General features: G+C 43.3%; 1 protein-coding gene across 2 annotated transcripts in view; it reads left to right on the top strand.

Annotated features, from left to right (window-relative positions):
• The first annotated feature begins 61 nt into the window (after nucleotides 1-61).
• The window catches only part of LOC120897367 (segmentation protein cap'n'collar), a 45,564-nt gene continuing 19,956 nt past the window's right edge, over nucleotides 62-25,669 (top strand). Inside the window, exons 1-5 of one of the 2 annotated variants that reach the window (XM_040302204.1) lie at nucleotides 62-2,698; nucleotides 5,216-5,410; nucleotides 5,497-5,590; nucleotides 23,081-23,187; nucleotides 23,283-23,750. In XM_040302204.1, the coding sequence (XP_040158138.1) occupies nucleotides 1,703-2,698; nucleotides 5,216-5,410; nucleotides 5,497-5,590; nucleotides 23,081-23,187; nucleotides 23,283-23,750 (1,860 nt within the window). In that variant the 5' untranslated portion in view covers nucleotides 62-1,702. Of the gene's footprint in view, nucleotides 2,699-4,912; nucleotides 5,105-5,215; nucleotides 5,411-5,496; nucleotides 5,591-23,080; nucleotides 23,188-23,282; nucleotides 23,751-25,669 lie in introns of those variants that run through there. The other variant, XM_040302206.1, reaches the window with a different exon arrangement.

Below are 25,669 nucleotides of genomic sequence, written 5' to 3'. Positions count from 1 at the left end.
TAAGTGCATTAAATTTATTAGCAAAAATGAAATGTAAACTGCATTCGACAATTCTTGAATCAAATTGTACTGATTTGACATCCGAATCCGCGCAAGTCGAGAACCGCGTAACTTGCGAACAGACTGTACTGCTGTGATGTATGCGGCGTAAAGTTGTGTGCGAGATGATAGGTTCGTCGTATGATAATTACGATTTCACCACACAAACGCGGCTCCCCCTCACCCGTTTTCGGCCCACGGTAGCGGCAGCAGCAGCAGCAGACAGACTGACACAGACTACCGCTCCGTCGCACAGTGCGACTGTATTTTTGCTTTGAATCTTTGTTTCCAAATAAAACCCCCCGTATCCCCAAGGCATCCAAGATCGGCTTTGGTCAGCACGGGTGGACACAACATTCTGCCCCGAGCAGGGTCCTACAGCGGCCCACCACAGAAGTGTCGTCGGTCGGTCGCGGCTTCACAACGTTACGTACACGGGTGTCGCGGTTGAATTACTCACGCAAACACCACGGCACACAGCGAGCGATCGAACGTTCCGTGCGGTTCCGTTTGTTCCGCTGTACGCGTATGTGTGTGTGAATGCGTGCGTGCGTGTGAGTGAGTTGTGTTGTGTTGGGGAGTGCAGCGAAAAAGTTTCACTGTGTACTGTATTTTCCTTTCTTCGCGAGTGGGGCTGCGCTGTTTGTGCAAATCATACTCGCATTAAAGCGGGGCGACTCGACGGAAGAAGACAGATTAGTGCGCTCCACATAACGCACACGCAATTCGGCAGCCCGCGAGCCCGACTAGACACCCCGCGGTGTGTGTGTGTGTGTTTGTGCGGTCATTTTATTTCGGATTCCGCCTGTTTTTGCGTGCGTAAATAGTGTCGCGCTGCTGGTTGCTGCCAGCTAGGAAGTGAGCGATCGGTGCAAGGTGCATAATTAAACTTGCTGATAAAGGGAAGTCGAACGTCTCGGCGTGTGTGTGCGCGCGCGGGGCAGTGAAGACGGATCGAACTTGTGCGTTTGCGAGTGTGCGGCGGTACTGTTGTTTTTTTTTGTGCAAAGTAGTGGTGAATCATACACAGCCAGAGCACACAGCAAACTATACACGTACACGTACACCGTGGGGAAGTGTGCGAGAGGGTACGGTTGTGTTGTGTCCGGCTGGCTGGCTCGCGGTGGCCTACCACGACAGCGGTACGCGGAACAAAAGTGGGCTCCGTAAAGAGCGAATTCATTAACCGGTTCGTTTGCTGATGTAAAGCGACGAACCTCTTGCGGAGCGGCTCTTGACGACGGCGCGTAACAAAAAGTAGGGTTTGAAAGAAAGAAAAACAATCTGCTTTGTGCGTGTGTGCATCAGGTGCGTAGCAAGCATATCGCCCCTTGTGTGCGTCAGTGTGTCTGTGCGTGGTGTGGCGAAAGCGATTTCATCAGTGAAGTGTGCCGTGTTGACATACAAATTAAGCAAAAGCTAACAGTTGTCTCTAAGGGCAGAAGAAGAAGAAGTAGGGGAAGTAAATACGTCATCTCACTGGAGCCCCCAGCAGCAGCCTCGCAGACCTTCATCTCGTTTCGCAAGGATCGGTCGTAACGTGCGGTGCGTTGTGTGCGGTGTTCGATGTATGTGGTAGCAAGACGCGTCTTGCCAGCAGCATCACCGCCACCACCACTGCCACCGCCACCGCCACCAACATCATTGCTGACGGCCGGCAATTATGCTCTCCACCAAGAAGCTCTTCACCGAGCACTTGCTGACGCTGGTGCTCACGCTCAGCCTGCTGCGCATCGATCCGGAGAACTACCTCGACCTGCAATGGGGCGGCCGGTTGGCGCGGGTCGGCGACGCCGGCGGCTGGCAGCTGGAGCTGCTCGCGGCCGGACCGGACTACTCCAACCAGTCGTACGTGAACCGTAAGTTTCTGCCGCCGATCATCGAGGATTTGTCCCGGTTCGAGCGGCCGTTTATCGAGCAGAACCATCGCGGGCTGCAGACGTACCTGCTGAACGTGCTGGATGCGAACGATGACGGCGCGTCGGCCGGCACGCTGGCCGAGGAGCGGCCCCCTTCACCAGTGCCGGCAGTTGCTTCCGGTGGGGGTAGCGGCGTTGGCGTGGGAACGGTACTGCCAGCCGCCCACAACGCCACCATGCACGCGCTGACAAACCTGGACGTGGACGCCGAGGACATCTTCCTGAGCGCGGACCTGTTCGAGGAAACGACCTCGGTGCTGGAGCAGAACATGGCCGACCTGAGCGAGTACGATACGATCTTGCTGGAGCATCCCACCGTCAAGTTTGACGCCGGTGCCGCCAGCCTGCCCGACCTGGAGGGAACCATCGCCAGGGCACGGACCCTGATGAACGAGGCGAGCAAGAAGTTCGAGGTGAAGCGGGAGGAGGAGAAGCAGGAGGATCAGGCCACGACCAGCAACTCGGCGACCGGTGCTACTCCAGCGGAAGGCTCGGGAGCAGTCCGAGCGAACAAGACGCGCGCCTACGAAGACGACGACGACGACGAGGACTCGGAGGATGAGCGGGACAGCAAGGAGGCGGTGCAACGGCAGATCAACACGCAGCAGAAGCATCTAGTGTGCACCGATTTGGATACCGCCGAGGTGACGGTGAAAACGGAGCCGGTCGAAACGAATGACACGACAGTGCAGGAGTCTTCTACTGCTGCTACTGCTGCGGCTCAGGATCTTACACAGGAGGTAAAAATGGTTGGTGGTAGAATGGGAAGAAGAGAAGGGGGAGTGTTAACCCCTGCTGGCCGTTAATTAGCCGAGGTGCCGTCATTCGAATGTTTGGAACACAAAGAAAGACGTGATGCGCCACGGCCAGTGACACATGTCCTCCGCAAAGGCTGGGTTACAGAGAGGGGGGTGTGCGTAGGTGTGTGTATAAATTATTACATGACGCGGCCTATATTCTGCGAGAACACACGGCGCGCGGAGGTCGACGTATCGTCCTCAACCCCCATCCGATTGCAAAGGAAATGTGCAAAAAACAGACAAAGATCGGGTATCCCCCCCCCCCCCAGTGTGCCGAATAGGATTCGCTGACCTTTCTGGGGTGGGGTTTTGGGGGAGGACGAGGCAGGCAGACGTTGTAAAGAGCACGCCGGTGTGTCCGTATATTAACAATTTCAAGGCATTTTCTTTCTTTCACCGGGCCGCCGGTGGGGATGGTGTTGTTGTTGTTGTTGTTGCAAACAGTAGCAGCATCCCACCGAAGATCGCGGCCAATGGTTTCTTTGTTTCGAATAATTCGAATAAACACCAAAAACGCGACCTCCTCGCGCGGATACGAAAATAACGACCGTGGGGGACGAGAGAAGAGGAGGAACAAAATAAGAAAAGAACTGCATATAAACCTGTATTTACACAGCCAAGAATCGGGGAGAGGTGACTGCACCGAGTGTGTAACGCACGCCTTTCGGATGCACTGCGCTGCTCGACCGGCGACGGACATGTGTGTGTGTGTGTGTCTGTCTGTGCGCGTTGTTTTCGTATGGACATGTAGGCGCAACATGTTGGTGGGGAGCAAAGGGGGGGGGGGGGGGTTGTTAAAAATGATGCAGATACGGCGGGGGCGACGAAAATGCGCAGCGAAAGGTACAAAAACCCCCTCGCGGCTGTGATAAACGGACGGAGGAAATGTTCATACGCACACACACACGCACTCCGGTGGCCTATTTTATTCGCGAAATACGCCAGATGTTGGTGGAAATATTCGTCAATACGCGGCCCTTGACACGACGCCGCACAAAGAGACAAGGAATGCGACCGTACACGTCAGTCGATAGAGAGAGAGAAACAGAAATAGAAAAAAAAACCCGAAACCAAACAACGCAATCTCTTAACACTTTCCCTCCAGATATCAGCGAGGGGTTGGTGAGATAAAAAAAGTCCCGCGACCAAACTGAAGATGCACCGTCACACGTGCTGCCATCTATCGGCGAACGGGTTTGCAAGCGTTGTGCTAAAACAAACGTGTGTACTAAAAAGCTTCACTGCGCTGTTGAAGCAGTCGTTGATCGTCTCTGCTTGTTGAAGAATTATGCTGATGCTTTTATGATGTTTTGGACGCGAGAGAAGCATACAAAAAGCTTCTCTCCGCTTTGTGCGTTAGAAAGAGCGAAGAAAGAGATGGCAAAAGGAAAGATCCTTTTGCACAGCCATTTACAAACCGTATCAACAGAGCGCACAGGAGGGGCTTACGGATGATTGATGACTGTTTGCGAGGTATATAAGTCGTTATACACAGACAACGACACACTGTGCGTATGTGTGCGTGCGTACCATGATCAAAAGGGAAAACGCATGATAATTATAGTAATTTCGTTGTCATTATTTAGTTTATCGGCTGCAAATGCTTAGAATTTAACTGTGTTTGGCATTCGCCTGAAAGCATGAAAATTCCTTCACAAGCTCATTGACAGCATGCTTGGCAGAAATGTAATAATTTCTTCTTTTTTTTAGCAAGAAGTGTAGCAAAAATCATGTATGTTTCCTTTTAGTGGAATTGTTTTTAATTCAGCATAAGTAGAACGTTGAAAGAGTATGTTGATAACATTTTCGATACAGACATTCCAAATTTGGATTGCTCGTAAAATCCACGAAATCCGATAGTGTCTCCCGGTGGAACCCCGTAGTGTGAGCTGTATTTTGTCATTTTATTGTTTCAATTCACACAAACATTCACCTGGTACGTACGTCGCGGACGAATACGGAAAGTGCGCGACCGAGGCGCGCTTTATCTAAATTTGGCCTGTTATCTTGCGCTTTTTGCTCACTCTTGCCTCCCTCTCCCCCTACCCTGTCCGATAAAGCCCTTATCAGCGCTCGTTTGGTAGATGAAGGTAAACTGACCGTTCGGAGGCATTGTTCACGGAGGGAAAAAAACGTTTGCCCTCTTTGCTCAATTAAAACACAGAGCGCATTGCGAGCTGTGCGTACGCGCTGTGGATGTTCGTCCGCGTTGGCGAACGTTAGGCGCTTGTCGGTTATTCATTATACATTCGGTTTGGAGTGCAAAATATTTCGCCAATCTGGTGTTAAGTCACACGGAGGAAGTTAACCAAGAAAGAACGTGACACAATGAAACATATTAAACAGGTCATTTACAACCGTGCAGTGTTACAGTCATCGCAAACGAGTAGTGCTTTCGAATGTTTGCGCCGAAATAATCACAAGATATGGTGTTTTTGCTTTCATTTGTCGTTTTAGGAAATGGATCTAATCGAAGTGCTCTGGAAGCAGGATGTCGATCTTGGCTTTACGCTCGCGAATGCGGGCCTTTCCAACGCACCGGAAGGGTCCAGCTCAACGTCAGCGGACACAGCATCTGCCACCGGCATAAAGTGCGACACCGAGGACGATTTGGAAAAGTTGAAGGTTTTGCTGGAGATAAAAAATGATAAGGTAATGCTGGTGATTAGGGATTAATAATCGAACGCGCACATGCGTACATGTAGTGATTTTATGTTTTCTTCTTGACCGGTTTGTAGAATGCCGACTACGAAAAGAACCCCAATGCAGCGGACGAGAGCAGTCTGGTCGATCCTTGGGCAGGACTGTCCTACACAATCGATACGGAAACAGGTAGGTGAAGCGAAAAGGCGTGCGTTGGGCGTATATTAGAAGCGTAGGGATTTTGATTGGTTAATTTGGTTAAATTTGGTTTTGTTTCCTCACGCCAACGGTTTGATTAAGCTTACTCAATGATATAATCATATCAAATCTGTTTGTGCCGATTGCGCCGACCCTTCACCCGGGTTGCGAATGAACGGTCCTTTGTACGGGTCAAATAGTGAACGAGCTTATGTTTGCTCTCGCTGTCGTTGGGGCAGTGAAATTTATCCTGCAACAAACAATGGCGCAAAGCGGATAGCCGGGCGAAGGATCAACAACGCTTTTTTGTGAATTCGGGCGGTATTAAATATTTAGAAGCTTTCTCACATCCCCCAAGCCCAAGCAAACATCACTGTAGTGGATATAGATATAATGGCCGGGCCAGACAGGGCAGGTAAACATGGCGTACAATGGTAGGCCTATTTGCGTACAGTGCTTAGAAAAGCATTAAGCACACGTTGGTTGGAATTTCGGTATTGAGCTGCCATTGTTGCTACTAATATCCAACGGGACTTTGCCATACGTTGAGACTTAAAATGCTTTTATGATCTTGTTCGAGAAGAATTATTAGTGAAGTATTTTGTTACATTTGCAAGCAGCATATACATTTTTCGTAGCCAACATTATGCTCAATCATCGACTCATGCCGTAATGTGGTTAAAATTTATTCTGGTTGCGTCCATTATTTTTTGTAAAATAAAATGATCTTAAAACTATTCACCGCAGTGTAGCATGCAGTATTCATAGAAACGATACATAAAAGCACAAAACCAGAAAGCCCCGCTCTGGCTTAATGTCTGACGGCGCACGCCACCAAAATCCCTCGGCTTGTGGTTGGCTTCCAGCAGTTTTCCAATTCCGTGGCGAAAAAAAAACACCCTTCTACTTTCAACCCCCCTCGTCCCGCTTCCTGTAATGCCCTGCGAGCTGTCATTGTGGGAGCAACATGATATTATTTGATGTGGTTCCATTGGTTCCACCAGCTCCACCCGTGGCGGGGAGTGACCACCACAACGAGTGTATGTGTGTGTGTGCGTCCGGCAAAGGGAGGAAAAATGCGCGATAAAGAAAATAAAGCGCAAACGAGAAAACGCGCCGGGGAGCGACGATGGTTCTCGAATAAAGGGATCGTTGATTGCCGCTGAATTGTGTACACCCATCGTCATCAGTCTGTCAAACTTTGCGTTGTTGTGCACGACGTCGGCGACGGTGCGTGGCGCTGCTGGTCTGTTGGTGGTGGTGGTGGTGGTGGCGCTGCTGGTCTGTTGGTGGTGGTGGTGGTGGTGGCGGCGGTGTTGGAGACCGACAACCGTGTCAGTATCAGCGGCCATATTAAGCGAAGGAAGCCCACCGGGGCCCTAGGGTGTCGCGTTTAGTCGTTACTAATACACACATACACAGACACACACACGTACGCCGACCCAGGGACCGTATGTGCTCCGCGCGCGTCCTTTTGGATACGGGCCGCCGCTGCGGCCGCGTCCCAATAGGCCTCGTATATGCTGGCCGTGTATATGGAGCAGCAGCAATAAAGGAGATATATAATTCGGCTTTCCATTATTTTTCGGTGAAAACTGCAAGTTCATTTCACGTTCATTTTTCATTCCGTTCTTCTCCCGGGACGGCCGCACAGAGCACCGTGTGTCGTACGGACGGACGGACGAACGGACGGGCTGTTCGTTCCGAATCGCTACGGCGCAATGGATGGTTATGGTAGAGAAGGCTTTTCGCTTGTACCTTCAGCTCCGTTGCCCTACCACCACACTGGCGGTGTGTATGGTACAGACGCGCGGTGGTGTGTGGATACGACGACGACGATGAAGATCGACGATCCAAACCGTCGCCAACCATGTGGTGCTTAGTTAAAAAATGAGTTTTGTGCTCGATACTTTCGTGCACACCACACCGTGGAGAGCATGTTCTGGTGCTATGGGAATTGAAAAGTCAATAGCAGTTCGGCAAAATGATTCAAAGATTCGAAAAATGGTTTTAAATAGCATGCGATGTTGTTGATTGTATGCTATGGATTTACTTATTTCATTTTAAATCGATAGTAATTTCAATCAAAACTAATCGGAAAAAAGGATCGGTTTCGGAAAATTCAAGTTATTCCCATTAATTGTATGAAATTCTTCGGTTTTCATACTGTTACCACGTTGTTGTGAATTTGTATGCTTTGGTTTGTTTTTCGAAAAAAAAAATATTAGTGTAACACTGATTTCACTTATTTCACTGACGTAAAATAGTCATGAAGCCTTGAAATGCTGGACATTCTTTAACATATTTAAGCTTATTTTAATCGTAATGCCATAAAGTACAGATGACTGAAAGATGAATACGAATTATTACCAATCGTCAGTAAATATTTGCGTTGTGACCTAAAACTGAATACTTCCTGGTTATTGAGCTAATATTAAACTGATTATTGAAAGTTGGAGTTGAAAGGTATTGCAAAACACAACAGAATCATAAATTATTCCTTACAGAAGTTGACGTACAAAACTTGTCTAATCGTGCATTACTTTGTATTCCATGAACTTGTCATGCAAAAAGCGCTGCATACGTCCCCCCGGTATGTGCGAAAGGCATTCGTGTAGTGGCTTAATAAAGCCCAACAAGAGAAAAGTAGTTGCGTGCGCGTGAGTGTGTGTGCACCAATGCTAGAGGAAGAAGGGAAATGGCATGCGAGTTTTATTAAATGTATCATCTCGCGATCCATTATACGCGAACAACGGAACGCGACCGAAGCGGAAACGCGGTGAAGTCGAGTCGAGGAAATTCCGCTTGGGTAGCAATGGTGGAAAAGGCATTGCTTTGTTTCGCGGTATCATCAATCAGTAAAAGGACATGCTCCTCCTCCTCTGGCAGTGGCGTGGAAACCGAAGAGGGTAAAGAAGACCCGCTGCTGCTGGTGAGGTTATGGCAGAAAAGTGGAGAACTGCTGCAGTGGTACTACTACTTATTCTAACCAAACATTGTGCTTCAAGCTGCCCACGTTGGCTGGGTAGTGGTTTGCCCGTGTTCGTTAAGGATCTTTCTAGATGTGTTTGCTTGCGAAGGGTCGGCGGAGTATGGCGATGCATTACTAGGATAGTCATTTTTCAAGTTTCATCTCCGAATTCTCCTACCTACCCCTCCGATGGAGGGAATGTTAGAAATATAAATGAAGACGGATTCCAAGGAAGCGGGAAGGCTACAACCTCTTCCATTTCCGCAGGAAGTGTACTTTTACTTTAGTGAATAACCTTGGTATAGTATTGTTTTTTTCATTCGCTTCTTTGTTTCTTGTTACTATGTTTCATACTGTATTATTTTGATATACAATAAAAGGAAAGGTAAGACTTCTGAAGCAAATTAAGAGATATAAAATTCAAGATTGTTATTCAATAAATTTATCATATTCAAATTCTATTGGTTAATGGCAATTGTGATTTGATAACGGACATCCATCTATGATGTTCTTGTTACAATGATGATTTTAACTCACATCGCTCTATTTTCGGTTGTAATTGTGTGTAATTGATTCTTCAATCGAATACAAATTATGACATGCATTCCTTAAAATAGAGTTAAATTTACTGTGGGAACCTCCAAAACAAATTCATTTGTTTCATTTGCTCAACAGTTGTTTGTTCACAATGATCATGATGTGATCTTTAGTTTAAACATACATCGGAAATATAAAACATGCGACATTGTCTGTCGCCGTTTGTTGTGATGAATTTTAGCTTCGGCTACCGACGTTTGCTGTTATCATTAGGTCCTGAGTCATCGAAAATGATTCTTGATTTTTTATATTGCATTTGTTAATTTACGACAATTTTGAATCCGGTGTGAAATCCAACAGATTTACGATTTCGTAAACTTATCTCAAACTGTAAACGTACTATAAACAAATGTATTTATAAAACATTTTGCTACGTTATTGTCATACTAATTTATCATTTTGTGGGCGTCCTCTCTCATGTTGTATACTACTTTGTTGCCACAAAGCGGTGCCCATCCATTGTGTGCTTCCGTGGCATGGAATTGCCTGCTTTTGACAGATAAAAGCCCAATCTAGGAGATTGGTATTTTGATTAATCAAAGCTGGGAAAAAGAAAAAGTTTTTTTTTTCAAAGACATTGATAAATTATGGTTATCGTGGAAAGGAAAACAAATACATACAAAACACACACACACACACACACACACACACACACACACACTAGGAGTGGAGTGTTGGAAATCGGCAACGACGGCTCGTCAGCCCATTGGAAGGAAGGAAATGCGCTAATATCATGAAGAGCATATATAGCGGGAGGCGAAAATCATACTACATCGTAAAATTACATTCCACGCTACTGCGCATGTCTCTACATGGCAAATGTGTGATGTATTTCACATACGTTTTGGGGCGGTACTTGTGCGGAATCTTTCGCAGAGTGATAGTACCACCTTTTGCGAAACAAAAACCACAAAAACTGTACAAAGTTTAACCATTTGGTACGAGGGAGTTTATATCTATTGTATGATTATCATATTTTTTATGCATTGTTTAGTCTTGGGTCATTAAAAGAACATTAACAAAATACTTTAGGGCATAACCATTTTATTAAATATTTTTATTTGAAGTTGTATGCCTCTATTTAGGCACCATTAGATACACTTATTATCAAACATTTTCGTTGCGTTGTCTTATTATTTTATTGCGTTTAGTAGAATGCTTTGAACAATGAGACTATTCTCTAGAGTTAGATTGGTATGTGTTAGCTATATCCTGCTTTTATATGTTTATGTTCTTTTAATAATTTCGATCCCTTCAGAGATAAACTATGCTTCTCATTTGCGGTTGCAAAAAACACAAACACTTATGAATACAGAATTATGATGATTATGAGTATCAGATGAAATGGAAGATTTTAACAATGTTATTGTTATTTTATTGTTAAAGAATTGGAAATGGCTGGCTGTTTTAGGATATATCCCTTACGGCATGGAAGAAGCGTAATGTAGCCCATGACTGCGACTAGTATAAAATTATGCAATTCCATTTTTAAAGCAAATATTTCAAGCTTATATCATAGCACTCACTTTTATCAATAAAAGTGGTCGTGAAATAAAAAGTCCAAAAGAAATTGTTTTAAGAACATTATTTTTAACAAGAATTTACGATCTTGATGATTAAACCTGTGTTGTGTACACCCATGGTTTATTTCGTTCTTTGTATCACACCATATTCCTTACAATCAATTATTTTTATCTGTACAAAAGTTTTGCAAAATTTGTTACAACGATTAACCACGAATAATTTGATATGGTCCCATTAAATTGTCCTTCTACAAAAGATCCTAAATTTATTCTAATTTCGCGTATCGAAACAAATTTAAGTCAATTTCTTTCAACGAAAGTTACTACACACTAAATTTTTTTCATTATTTGAAATGAGTTTAATCTCAATAGCTATCATGCGACAGGGTTTTACAAATCAATATGATCACTAGTATGTGGCCAAACAATTTCATTCAACGTAAAGTTATGTGGGATTCGGTTTTGAAAATGTAAAAAATCATCGTGACGAAGATAAGCAAATGTTTGCCTAATTGATTCATATTGAAGCACATTCCACATTTTATATGGAGAATAGTAAAGAATTGAGCAAAATATGTTAAAATTCTATAATAACATAAATAACATGATATCTCAAACCGAATCACTGTTCCGATTGCTACTATTTTCGGTGAAAAACATCGATCTTTATCCAAGCCGCAAGTCCAACTGAAAGGTAATTAATATGTATCGCTTGATTAAATAATTTAATTATGTGAATATACGAATCTTTCCTCATCAAACGAACGATAGTTCTGTATAAATGCTACCTTCTCTAGGTAGAATCTCAAATGTAAGATTAAGATGACAGATACTTTTTTTTACCTTCGTCACGGTTGTACAGCAGAAAATTTTGATGATCTGCTACTTTCAAACGCACCGAACGTTTTCAATGAATGAAGAGTGTTCGTTCGTCCGAGTCCATCTGTGTAGTGTCGACCACTTGTCCGAAGTGGCTCTAAATCATGCTCTCCGTAGCAATAATGCCCGCACTGTTTACATAGTATCGTGCTGCACTCGGGAAAAGCATAAACCTAATTATGATACTAGAGAACGTGTGCCCTTGTTGGTAGTTACTGTTGTCCAATCTGTATGAATTGCTCTATTCAGGGGAGCCCGTGCAGAACAGGTGTAAAAGTAAATGGACAGCAATGTTTTATGAGTGTTTAAGTATGGTTTATGCAAGACAAGCTGTTAATTGAACTTTTTACACAAATAACATATTTTTGCCTTTTTTAATTACTGTGGAATTGAAATCTGTTTTCGTGCCTTCACTACACTTCATCACAATGAAGCTTTTCTGCAGTTCCTATTCGGTTTCTTCGTTTAACCGCCGCAGACTGCGGGAACATCCACATGTCAGCAGTCGAATAATACGAACTTCATTAGAGTCCATTTCGTATTGTGGGATCATTTAAAAGATGGTAATGAATGATTACGACTACGATTCGTTACGAAGAACAACCCCGTCGACAACACACGGACCGGGGACCGGCTCAAGTCCCATATTAACAAATCGAAAAAAAAACACAAAAATTCACCCCCGTGGATTATTTTCCATTATAAAAATTATGAGCCGCGATATTTGTCGTGGAGTCGGTTGCTGCCGCCGACTCCGCCACCGCCGCCGCCACTGGAATGCTGATTTGGGGAGCCAAATAGTCGTCGGGGCTCATAACAACAACAGCAGCATGCCGCTTTCGATCGGACGAATTAAACACGCTCCGTTCGGGGTATTCTTTCGCTGCTCTGTGTTTTCATTTCCAACTCCTTTGGGATAGGATTGTGGCAATCGTGTGTGCCGATCGATTTTGATAGCGTTTGCAGTCGTTTAGTGTAAAATAGCGCGGCGAGAGAATATCGAAACTAAAGGGAAAAAATGTAAGGAAATAATGGCATATAATGCCCGTATGTGTGTTTGTGTGTGTGTTGTGTGGCGAGCATTTTGTGTAAATATACACAATAACGAATGGGGGAATAAAAAAGAAACGACATAGTAAAGGGCAAACCATGCGAAGTATGCGCAGCACACATACCAAACACGCACACAGCCACATCGAAAACCTTCGGACAAGCCACGCCTTCTCTTCCGTGTGCGCGTTTGGTGGCGAACAAACATGGCTTTGCGCGCTGCGCTGCGCGATAATGTGTGGAACAGCATGGCTGTCGCTAGTCGGTGCTGCGTTACGCTAAGACATCCCCATTACGTTGGTTGCCGCGCGGCGGAGATGTTGTCGGTGCTTTATTTATTTCCCTTATTTTATTTCACGTATGATAAATGTCCGACAAGTGGGTAGGTTTCGTTAGTGTCGTATGAGGAACATAAATACATTCTTTGGAGGCCCTTTTTGTGTCAATTAACCTGCAAGCGAGCGGGGAAACCACCATGGGGCGTTAGTAATGCTATGCTGGTCGATGGTTCTACACTAAGAATGTTGAAACTTTTGCCTTTGGGGTGGGAGAATAATATGTATTAGCGACATATTACACATGACATGAAAAAAGACTACTCGCTTTCACACATACACCGGCAGAGCATCTTCTGTGCTGTTGTAGTATGCGTATGTAAACATGAATGTCACAGTCGGCACATAAAGCGATGCTTAGGTTAGTTAGTTGCTCGCCTCCATGCTCTCTTGGGCTTTGTGCTGTGGCCAGATAATATGTATTGGCCTATTGTAATACCGCTCACCACATAAGCACGCATCGACACACTCACACAAACACACACAAGAAGTCGACGGATTGGATTCTGGTGTGCACGGCGAATGAGACACGACGATCGACACGAGCCTGTGTTGGTAGAGGGCAGCAGCAGGTTTTTCTCTCCTTTATATTTGATGCCTATTTTTCTTGTTCCTGGCGAACACACTACCATAATCAGAGCGTCTCCGCCGTCGCCTTCTGGCTTCGCTCCTTCTCTATCTCGTTCTCTCTGCCTCTCTCTCGCTCTCTTTCTTCCCTCTGTCCCGCATTGTTAGGCACACTCATGATGGGGTCATCTTTGTGCAGAACATTTTTCCTTGAGTCATTATTACATGGTGATTTATATTGTGTGGTTTGTTGTTTGGTGCGCGCTCTCTGTGCTGTGTGTGCCTGCTGGCCCGCCGTGTTCTAGTCGTTACTTCCTTTTTCAGTGAGCCGTCTCGTGAGCCTGGTAAAGATGGCGCATCTTGTCGCCTGAGAGTGGTGCAATTTTTTCGCTGATGCAGCATTTTGGTGCACCTTTTCTGCGATGCACGCGTGCACGGTTTCGATACAATATGATGAAAATGAGTGCTTAGTTTGAATGTTTATATCAACGCAATTTATGCCCGTGTTTGTTGTGCAGAAGATTTGGCCACGGGTCTGTGTATTTGGAGGTGTATGAAGTTTTTGAGTGTATGAAGTTGCTCTGAAGTTATTTATCTAACAACGCAATTGAAGGTTTAACTACATGTTTTGAAGCAAATTTCCACGCACGGAAAACAAAGTGTTGTGGCATGTTCAAATAATTGTATTATCCAAAAGTGGGTGTTTAGTCTGTAAAGAATTGTTATGTGTAAGAGCGGAAATGAAACAGATAGCACATGTTTTGATTATATGATATTGAATCAGGTGAATAACTGCTAGTCAACTCACAGAAAAGCAAAGGTGAAAATATTATACCAAACGCAATTAGTGCTGTATCCACTGTTAGCAACAATACTGTGTCAGTGTTACGGATATAATAGTGTGCTTTTTAATGTATGATTCAACGTATAACTGCTGTTCTGCAGCTCAATATCAGTATCATTCGCGTTATACATCAGCCAACCATTATTACAAGGTACGTGTTATAGTATGTACTAATACATAAAAAACATATTAGGTATCTGGAGTAAATCTTGTTGACCTGGATGTTGACTTGCCATATTGGGATTGAAATGATCTTAAACTGTTTTTGAAAAATATTCGTTGTATGAAGAAAGCATGATTGATACTGCAAAAAGGGATTGCAAAACTACAAAAAAGTTTTGAACTACAAAAAGATGTACCTAATCTCTGATAATGCATATTCATTGGAATTTCTAGTCGACATCAATTCGAAACATATCGCTGTTTCATAAATTTGTTGAACTTAGCTGTTTCATAAATTTGTTCGATAAAGAAGGCGAGGAAAACTATCATCTTTGCTGGATTTGCGCTATCAATTTCTATATTTTATATTTTACTTAAATGGGAAACTACTTTGGATACAATTAGTATCACACATTTTATAATTAAGGAGATAATTGTAATAACGTTAACTATTTCTCACTAAGTTTATTGCAGCTACAATGTTTTTTATCGTTTTTTTTATGAAATTTATCTTTTGGTATTATATCCATCATTAGACTAATATCAATCGATGTTTTATGCCGGTTGTTCTTGGACTTACGCACTTTCTTGGTACACTATGATTAAAATATGAATTTGTGAAGGAAAATTAACGTGTTCAGTTTATTTGGTAGCACAAGTCGTCAAAATTTCAATTGAATTCCTGCAAGCAACTTCTAGTATTAATTTCCGAATTATCTTCTTAAAACGTTATACCATTGCTAAAAAAAACTACCGTAGTACTGATTAGACATGAATGCTGATTTTCAGAAATTTAGTACCAAGAATCGGCTTTCAAAGCTGCTTTCTGTCTCATCTATTAAATGCTGCTACTTTAAAATATTGTTAGTATACTGTTTACTTTGAATTTATACTCTACAAATTAAATTGAACTTTTTAGAAGATCATAAGTCAAAAGATACGGCCAGAACGTAATTTTAAGAAATAAAAAAAAAATCTTAAATTATGGTTTGATTTTCCTCATGATATTTTCATCTATTTTAGATTAACAGTACTAGTTCACTGCAGTGTGATAAAGGACTAAATATGTTCCAAGATCTAATTAAAAATAACTATCAAGATGGACAATCTGGATGTTTTTCCGAGAAAAAGGAATCTGTAGCATTACTTGCAATCTTCATTTCCAATGTTCTTGCAAAAACTGTCTACAAATTAATTAATTGATGTTTACTCTTATCCATTAATTTGTAGACCATAATGTCTACCAATCCACTAAAGTAATTTAATATGTACGCTTTTCATAATCAGTGTTTTGAATTACTTTCAGTTTATGTTTCTTCTGAATATCATCAATACTATCATTTTCACTTGGAATATTATGGGGTTATATCACAAAACCAGTAGAAAAAGTCTTCACTTTTAATTGAATTGTAAAATTTGATTCTAGAAACCATTTTAAGTTAAAAGAACACAATTGGTCCAATTTTCGAAGGACCTATATACTATTGAATGATACGACATATTCACAGCATTGTGTGAAAAAAAAGGTAAAGTTCTGTTCAGAGTAAAATATTCTATACAGTATTGAATGAAAAGCTTCCGAAAGGTTTCAAAAATTGTGTGTACATTCTAAAGCCATTGAAACAGCCTAATCACGGTCACGTTTTCCTTTACAATAACTGTATTAAGTGCATCCAGGGATGCCAGAGATTGCCGTCGCTCTCTCTCTTTCTGTTTCCCTGTGGCAGCTGGTTCAAAGTGGCCATAGCGTAGCCATTTTTCCACACATTTTAAATACATTGTTGTTCGGTGCAACATCTCTATTCCCTAGAGGAAAATGGAGGTATTATTTATTAGAAGAATGCAAGCGAGAAAGAGGGAAAAAGGGCACACGATTGAAAGGAAATCTTCACAGACGACGCTAGCTGCTGCGCTTTATTGATGCGAGTAGCGTGGAAAAGAGAGTGGTGTCCTGGCTTCATTAATTATGTTTCGGTGCTTGGGCGATGGCTTCTCATTTATTTTCAATATTAAAAATATAATGGAAAAAAATTATCAGTGAGAAAAAGGTCCTTTTCTCGTTCCCGCCTCACGTCCTCCTCCCTGGACATTGGCTGCGTAGGGATCCTGCTCAATCTCTCTGTCTCTCTCATGTACATTGCTGCCGTTTGGCTGTGATCATTAATCAATTTTTCCTTATTCAAATCCCACACGAAGATTCCCCAGCTTTTATTGAACTGTCGTAGCTGAGAGGAGGGGATCACGGAACCATTAGTCATATTTTTCTGGCACAGCCACGATTGCTTCGTGTGTAGCGCTTTGGCAGAACTCACTACCACAGCTCCGCGCACTGCTTATGAATATTTTGCAACAAAAAATAAATCAGAGCTAGAAGTTTGATTGGCTCGGTGTAAAAACCCCTCTCACAGTGAATTTAATGTTCTGCACAAAATGGCGTCGTAGAATATTGAAGTGGTTTCTTGGCAGCTTTGACCACAAATCTTCAACCGTTGCAAATTGTTTGAATTTGTTTCTAGTTTAATGTATTTATCTGTTATTAAATTAATCATAAGCTTCGTTGGTCCAGAACGATATATTTAAAATACGTGTTATTATAAAACGAAACGATCAACATTATTCTAAAATGAAATAATACATATAGACCGTAATGGAACGATAATCTGAGGAAAAATGCTTCATTCAAATGCTTCGTAGAATATTGCAACCCATTTGTCTTTTCACCACACACCCCGTCGGTCTCCCGGGGTATCGATGACACGAGCATCCTCATCTCACCTTCACACAAATTGCCAATAATCGAAACCAACGATGTTCACTTTTTATTGCCTATTTCATTAACCGACAGAAGTCTGTCGAATTTTACTTTCGTTGGGGCCACATTCCATATCCATTTCGTCTCTCTCTCTCTCCTGGGGCCAAGCGACCGGCACTACACGTGGAGGCGCTCGATGGAAAATGAAACTCTGCTACGCGCGCTCTAATGAAAAGATTACCAAAATTGATCGCAACCCAATTCTCCAATTTCAGTTGAATAATAGTTTCACACAGACAGGCAGGCAGGCGTTTGGGGTAAAAGGAGGAGAGAAGGTGGTGAAGTCTCTGCTTCAGGAAGGAAACACTCGGAAGCAAGTGGGAATCATGCGCCTAGTTGTGGTGTGTTGTGGTTTGTGTGGAGACGCTCTCAAGTGTACTTCAGCAGTCCGAGCTTGCCGGCTCGATATGTACGCTCACGGCGCTTGGCCAAGTGGTGGTTGAGTGCAAACAAAGCATTATTTTTTGCTCTAAACGGACAGAGTTGTAGAAAAAGAAGAAGAAAAAAAAAACCTTATTTGATAAAGTCTACAAGAACTGTACGACATGTAATTGTACAGAACTTTGCAATTTTAATGCAAGGTTTGCAGAACCTTCGTGACGCAAACGCAAGGCAAATTGTAAGGATTTTAGCAACGGGAGGAGGAAAAAAAGATCGTTAGATTTTTGTTACCGCACGAATCAACTCCCACACAACCTCCCCACAGAACAATAACTTTTAAAAGGACAGCGGAGGACGCAGCGCGAGAAGAACGAACGCGGAGAATCGCCCAAGGGAATAGGAGGGAATGAGAGAAGCAGACTAATTTAAAAACATTTTGGTGTGTTTTGAAGTTGAAGGTTATTTTTCATAATTGATTTCTATGTATGAAGCGAAGCGCGGGGTTTCTCTGTATATAGCGGGCACACACACACACACACACATTCAGAGAGAACAACGTGCAAGCCGAGTTTGGAAACGAGTCGTATTTTTTTTCTATATTCCAAAACGACTAAACGCGCGCGCCTCACGATCATGAACGAGGATCATTTATTCACGTACGTTTTGGCGGCGTAAGAGGAAAAGAGAAAACGAACGATACACACACACACAAAGCTCGGACCAGACAAGAGATTGCTAACACACAAAAAATGCAAGCCCCCTTGTAGGAAGCGAGTAAAAGAGAGACAGCAAAAATTAGAGGAAGATTTAAGAAAAACGGCTTATATACAATTATCTACAAACAGCGGCGGAAAGCACGCCATCGTGTTAAAAAAAATCCCTCTACGATCTGCTGCCGTGCCGTCGCGTCCGTCTGTGGTGCGTTTGTTTTGCCGGGCTGCTCTTGGGAAAGATTGTTGATCCTCGCCGTCGCCGTATTGCGTGACCACAGCGCCATAATGGAAGAAGAATCGGCTGCAGGCAACCCAGTACCGGCAGAAGCGCACGATTCAGCTAATTGGAAAATATAGATTTTTGGTGCTTATGTTTTTAACGTTCGCGCCGTCGGTGCCATCTCGTTTTTTGTTCTTTGATGTGTGTGGTAGTGGTGGTTTGGTGGTTGAGCTCGCGTTCGATTGGTGGTCTGCTTTTGCGTTACCGGATTAGCGTCAGCAGCGCACAATCGTGCCAAGTTAGACTATTGCCAAAATGGTGCAAGATTTTGTTGGAACGGACATGTTGGACTAGTGTTTCTATTGATTTCACAATCTTTAATAGAACGCAATCGTACATCGGCTGACGTTTTTGTCTATCTGCCTGTTCTATATTATTTAGTACGCAAATAGATTAGATCAACAACAACAACCTGGAAAATATAAAGTATTGCTCATTTAAAAATGTAAATTTTTCTTTATGGCTTGTATTTCAATAACTGTTAAAACTTTTAAAATACAGTGGAGCGCCGGGTATACCCGGGTACCTGTTATCTAGCTATCCGTTTATCCGTGCTGTTGAGAAATGACAGGTGATGATACAAAGGTGACGTTGCGTGCTGGGAAGGATCCGTGTTATTTGAGGATCAGGGCGACGTCAAGTCCCGATCAGCTCGGATAAACGGCGCTCCGCTGTACATAGTAACGAATAGGTTCAAGGGGATTTCGATACTTGAATTTACCTTTTAATGTTCCAGCACGACGCTGATAAACATTTGTTCATTTATTCATTGCATTTGGTAAAACATATTAGTTATATTCGTTACTATTGTACACTCAACATCATCTTCAATCGTTAACTCATAAAAAGGAAACTCTTAGTCTACCATTAAAGTTAAAAGTAATCATATCAAGAGATTCAACGTAATCCTAAATCTGATTTAATCAGATCTGTAAAGAGCCATAACTAAGTATATATTTTGAATTCTTAGAGTACGTGCTGGAGGCCATATTCGATATAATTTAATGGTTTTCTTCTTCGCTAACTTCAAAATCCTGCATCAATAATTACGACTGGTAGTGCTCATAAACTACTCTATGTATTTTAAACATTCTCCCCGACTCAGAATGACGCAAAATGATTGCAATCCCCAAGCATTTGAAGAATAAATTACAAAGACCGAGCAATTAATTTATCGTTATTTTCTTGTCTGATATACCGTTGAACTCTCCGGAGCTGTTTGTCCTGACCTGAAGGAATGAACAAACGTAACCTAAAAGTTTTCTACTGACAGGGTTATAAAATTGAGTCAAATTAACTGAACAAAACTAAAGACCAGAACCATTAGTCTTACAACGTTTTCTCACCACAAGCAAACATGACTTCGCAGGGTTTATGATCGCTTCAAGATTTATGACACTCTTCTCAAGCAATAATAAAACATTTTCAGGCAAACAAAACATGTCCTGGGCGGGTCACAATAAAGTGTTAATTTCTGGAAATGCTACGTTAAATAATAAGAACAACCAAAAATAACAAGAAATATATTTGACAGTGGTTGTTCGGAAATATATCTAAGCTTTCGATTAACTTTGGTTGCAACTGTGTATATTTCCATTAACATGATTTAGACAAAGCTTCAACCTATTAATTTTACATAACATCGTTCTTTTTTGCAAAATTTTGTTTTTGTTATTATACAGTGCGTATAATGTTTTTATAATGTTATTATATTTTTTTGAACAATTTTGCACAAAAAATACATCCCTTGCTTGTTTAAACCAATATTGAACAGTTTGAGTCTCGACTGTTAATCCTGCCTTCATTTTTATTCATTGCTCCATCAGGTTTTTTATATAGATTTCCTTAACATTAGCTTAAATTTGATTGGAGGTAATTGATGGACACATTCTTATCAAGGACGCGCTTGATAAAGTACGACTTCCGAACTCCCCCTAAACTGAACTACTAGCATTGCTGGAACTAGCTGAATTCTTCAGATATTTTTAAGACAGGAATCACTCGAAACATCAAACAGCACCAACACAAATGCAGCTGCCTCTTCGATCGGCGGCGATGGTGGTGTGTATGTCGTTTCGCGTGGTCCAATCAAAAGCTCCACGCCACGCCACCGTGCAGGGTCAAACAAATGGGGAAGAAGATGATCGTCGCTACGCTTTTCGCTGCCCAGGGTGGCGGAAAAGCGTAACAAATTGGGGCCTCCAGCAACGCACACGAAGGAGAACAAATTCCTTGCCTTGAGCGGTGAACCCCTTGGCCGAGAGATGGTGGTGGTCCATCACCTGGTGTGTCCATCGCTTCCCGGCGTCTCCATCGCAGATGTTGTCTGCTGTAGTGCGATTGCGGCTGTAGCTGAAGGTTCAGGAAAGAATCAAAAAGAGAGCAAAGGAACACACTGCTGCTGGTGGTAGTAGTGCTGCAGACAGGGGAAGTTGAAGTTGAAAGACGAAATGCCGACAGAAATGTCGAATCTTTTGGCCCGATCGCCGGTGTATCTGCGCGCCCTCTTCCTCGATCTATCCCCCCAACCCATCCTCACTCTCTCACGCAGCGATCGATCAGGTTCGACAAATCGTTCGAACAAATCGAGATCATGCGACGGTCATGCGTCGTCTTCTTCTCTATGCCTTCTATGTCTATATCTTTCATCCCTCTTTCTATCCTCCCGTTGCTTCTGTTCTCTTCCTCCTGCCTCCTTATCCACGGTCGGCCAGACCTTCTCGAGGTCGGGTGTCGACGTGCAGGAATGGGCAACACCTCCTCGCCGCCGGCCCCACCGCTGCGGGAGAAAAGTGTATTACATATTTCGTCCACAAGTTAACTAATAATCATCCGATATCTCATGGATAAAATCAATAAGGAAAGAAATTAATAGCATTCCCGCGGACAGATTGCCCTCCAGGTTGTCTCCTTCGCTCAAGGCGCTCCTCTCTCTCTCTCTCGCCACGGTTTGGGCCACCACAAGCAAAGCCTAAAGGTTGTGATGTTCAAGGTTTGGATGTGTTCAGTTCACCTTCCCGGTTCCTTCTTGATTGAAGTGTTTCCACGGTTCGGTCGTGCGGTCGTCGTTAAACATTTCCATCATAAATGTGTTATAGTGCGTCCTCGGCTATAGATGATTGACCACGAAATGGAAAAGCAAAAAAGGTACAAACTCACACACACACACGAGCGCGCGGAGCTTTGGGGCTCGCACTTACTTGAAGGGGGAAGTAAAACAGGCGTACGAAATTAAACTTGATGGAAAAAGATGCGTTCATTGTGCTCCAGAAGGGGCAAGAAGAGCGGGTCTGGACTGTGTCGATGAAATCGTGATGAAAATGGAAGAATTTCAATATTTTTTAATCAAACGTGTGCGCTTCGGGCTCAAACTTTTTCAACCAGAACCACCGACTTATTCACGGAAGATGTGAAAAAATTCTGAATGTTTTTGTAAAAATATCGGTTGTTATTTATTATTCTATGAAAATTGGCTTAATTCTAGTGTTATGTTATTGAATTATTATTTCATATTGTTTATATTTCTAATTTTTGGTAATTCACCATATCGATGTGACAGAAAAGTACAAATTTTAATAGTTGGTAGTTTTGTAACTGTAAGAAGCGGTAATTTTATGTTCAAGTTGACGATAAATTATTTGAATTTAGAAAATACATTTGGAAACAAACGTGGGCTACTACTTTTACTACATTTTCCATAGTATTGGAGAAAACATACAACTTTAAACGACAATAAACAATACATGTGGCGCATTAATTAGATGTTTTACACATCATATCATATCACAAGAATAAAATGTTCTTGTTTCTATGTTAAGAAAAACTGGATCAAAGGAAGCAAATGTTCGTTACTAGAATTTGATGATTCATCCATCCAACGTATAGAGTATCTATCGTTCACTTATTAATCGATCCATATCCAATGGCCTCATTGAAATAAGTCGGTCAAATTTCATTGCAACATAGGCAACCATTCTCCTACTATTGATATTAATCGTCATTTTATTGATTTTGATCAAACTGAAGTTAGTGGATAGAAGTGTGTATTGATATCCGGAAAATACTTAAAAGGTATTTAATTATTAAAGAGTTTTAATTTTTAATAAAGAAATGATATAAAAACTTACAAATTACTACCAAATGTACTTCGCTAAACAATTGTTGTAATATTAATAGTAACATTTTTCTACTATCATCGTTTGCCAACCGACTGGCAGGTATTGTGAAACAAAACCAATTGAAAACCACTAATAGCACAAGAAGCATAGGCTGAGAATAGGGCAATTGTTTTAACCTCTGATCACGGCAACAATTATAATTGATTCTACACTAACGATTCTCTCCCCATTTCCCCGGTGCCATCCTAGGCGAGTACGTGCTGAACAGCTCGGACATAGATAACAGCTTGCCACCACCGTTGGCGGATCTGTTCCTGGAGGAAGGCCTAACGCTACCGGACCTTGGCGAAACAGTGGTAAGAATCGGCCCGAGGGAGGCGCGTTTACAAAAAAGCACGATCGACTGACATCACTCACCGTGTGCCGTACACACACACCACCCACTCCACAGGTTGACACCATTGCCGAAATCAAGCCGGACGACAGTGAGAGCGATCTGTCCGGACCGCCAGTCCAGGAGGAGCAGGAAATAGCCGAGGTAAAGCGCATCGAACAGGAGCTGCAGCAGGTGTCGGTGGGCGAGATTTGTCTCGGTGGTGGCAGTCGTGCTTCCGGCTCGTCGAGTGCCGATCAGAACAGCAACTGCGAAGATACCGGCGAGATCCTCGACACGGAAACCGATTCCGCAGCCGCAGCGAACACGACGTCGTCCGACGCCGAAGGTCTCGAGGCCGAGCCGGTGACCGATGATCTAGAGGATCTGCTCTGCGACATGATGATACAAACGTCGTCCCACTTTCAACACACGCGCCAGAACACGCAAGGCTACGGCCATGGCGCCATGGGCAGCTTCCGACAAACGGCGACCGGTGGCGCTGGTTACCATCACCATCACCATCATCACCACCACCATCATCAGGTAAGTAGGAGGGGGTAAGTGGGACTGGGGACGAGAAACCGCATCATTATGAATGTTCCGGCTGAAAGGATAAAAAGAAGCCAGGGAATTGTAGTAAACTGGAGCAGTTTGACGTAGAAAAATAGTTAGAATACCATTTGTTGTTTGTTGTGTTTTGGTTATTTTTTGTGATTATTTATTCTAGATTTATACTTTCGACAGTTCCGTAGTGAGATTAGAGCTTTTGAAGTGAAGAGGGCGGTAGATTACATGCCACTATACAAAGAATCCTTCAACAATTTGTCTTGTGCTCTTGTAATAATGATCGTATCAAGAGCTTGTCACAATGTTAGCAACGCACATTAACGTGACCTTTTCTTTCGCTCCGGGACAATGCAACGTGAAGAAGCATCCCACAATCTATTTGTATCTTGTATCTCCTGCCCTCCTTTCTCTTCCTTTCTCTTCGTGTGATCGATCGATGTTGACAGCAGCATCGCGCGATAAATATTTATCATTACGCTCTCCGTTACAGAACGGTCACAGCAAGCAGGCGGACCCGCATCGGGGCTGCACTAAATCGTGCCCACCCTGGAGTCCTTTTCTGATCTCGGCCCATCATCATCGCATATTTAGCGTGCCTTATTGATCGCTTTTGAATGTGTGTGTGTATGTGTGTATTCTTTGCATCGCTACCGATCCGATCTTCACCAACATTTTGATGGGCGACTGCGATCGATTTGATCGATTGGTTTTGGTTTCACCGCCAAGCGGCGGTGGGCCGATGATCGATGGATTTGTGCACGACGAGACCTGTGGGATCGCTAGACGACAACACGGGGTTAGGAGAGTTGCTAAACGGGAGAGTGTGTCCCCGAGGAGAAAGGTAATAAATTATCCGTTTAAAATGCACCGCCCTGGCCCAAAAGGATCTCTCGAAGTCTCTGGTGCATATTCAGCCGGTGCTTTCTTTCCACGGGGAAACGCTTTCTTCTTTGCGGCACTCCATGGCAAACAGTCAGGAAGGCCTCAAAACTCTGCAGTGTGTGCCTGTCGGTAGTGTAATCCTTTTATATGCATAAAAAAATGATGCGGCCTCCTTGACGTGTTTACAATTAATCATTAATTTGCCACTAAGAATCCCTGGCAAATGGTCAGCCAAGCCTCTGTTCTGCCCCCGTCCATCTCTTTGACCGTCTTTGACGTTTGCAAAGAACACGACAGAATAGAAAAATACACGGAAAAAAGGGATGTTATCCGCAATGTTATCTCCCTGTTGTGGCGGTCCCGAAGACATCCCGCGGTGGAGAGAGCTCTCGGAGTGCAGCGTGCTACTGCTGGGTGTGTAAGTGTGTGTGTGTGTGTGTGTGTGTATGTGTAGAACATGTTCAATGCTTCCCCGAGCAGAAAAGCCGACAAATTGGAAGATGGGAATAGGAAACGGGGTGAAAGTGGTGTGTTGCACTTGTCTGCGGTTGTTGTGGTCCCGTTCCTTGGAACGCCGATCGCCGTTTGATGGTATTCTCAGGGGTATGGTGGGTGGGTTTCGGTAATGGACCGCAGAATATGAGCTGTTCAGGCGGTCGAAAAGGTACGAAGATTTAATCGACGCTACAACACAACCACGGCGGTACCAGGGACCGGAACAGTTTGTACCTGTCGTTTGGCTCAGGTTGTTGGCCAGAGCGATCACACATCACATGCGGTGTGTGACATGTGACAGTCGTCAGAATAGGAAGCAAGAGGGAAACACAATAAAACAATAAATGGGAAAAAAGGACAACCCCCGGGCTGGTTGGTGCGGTGGTTCCCGTTCGTCCCCAGTGAGAAGAACCATGGCTCATTCGATTATCGCTCGGTGTGTGAAAAAGGAAGCACAATTGGGATGAATTATTGCCACTTGCTACTGGTGCTACGACGAGATTGGAGGTGCTGAGTTT

Source organism: Anopheles arabiensis, chromosome 2 (genome assembly GCF_016920715.1).
Source record: "Anopheles arabiensis isolate DONGOLA chromosome 2, AaraD3, whole genome shotgun sequence".
Taxonomy (NCBI): domain Eukaryota; kingdom Metazoa; phylum Arthropoda; class Insecta; order Diptera; family Culicidae; genus Anopheles; species Anopheles arabiensis.
This window is presented reverse-complemented; position numbering and strand designations above follow the sequence as displayed.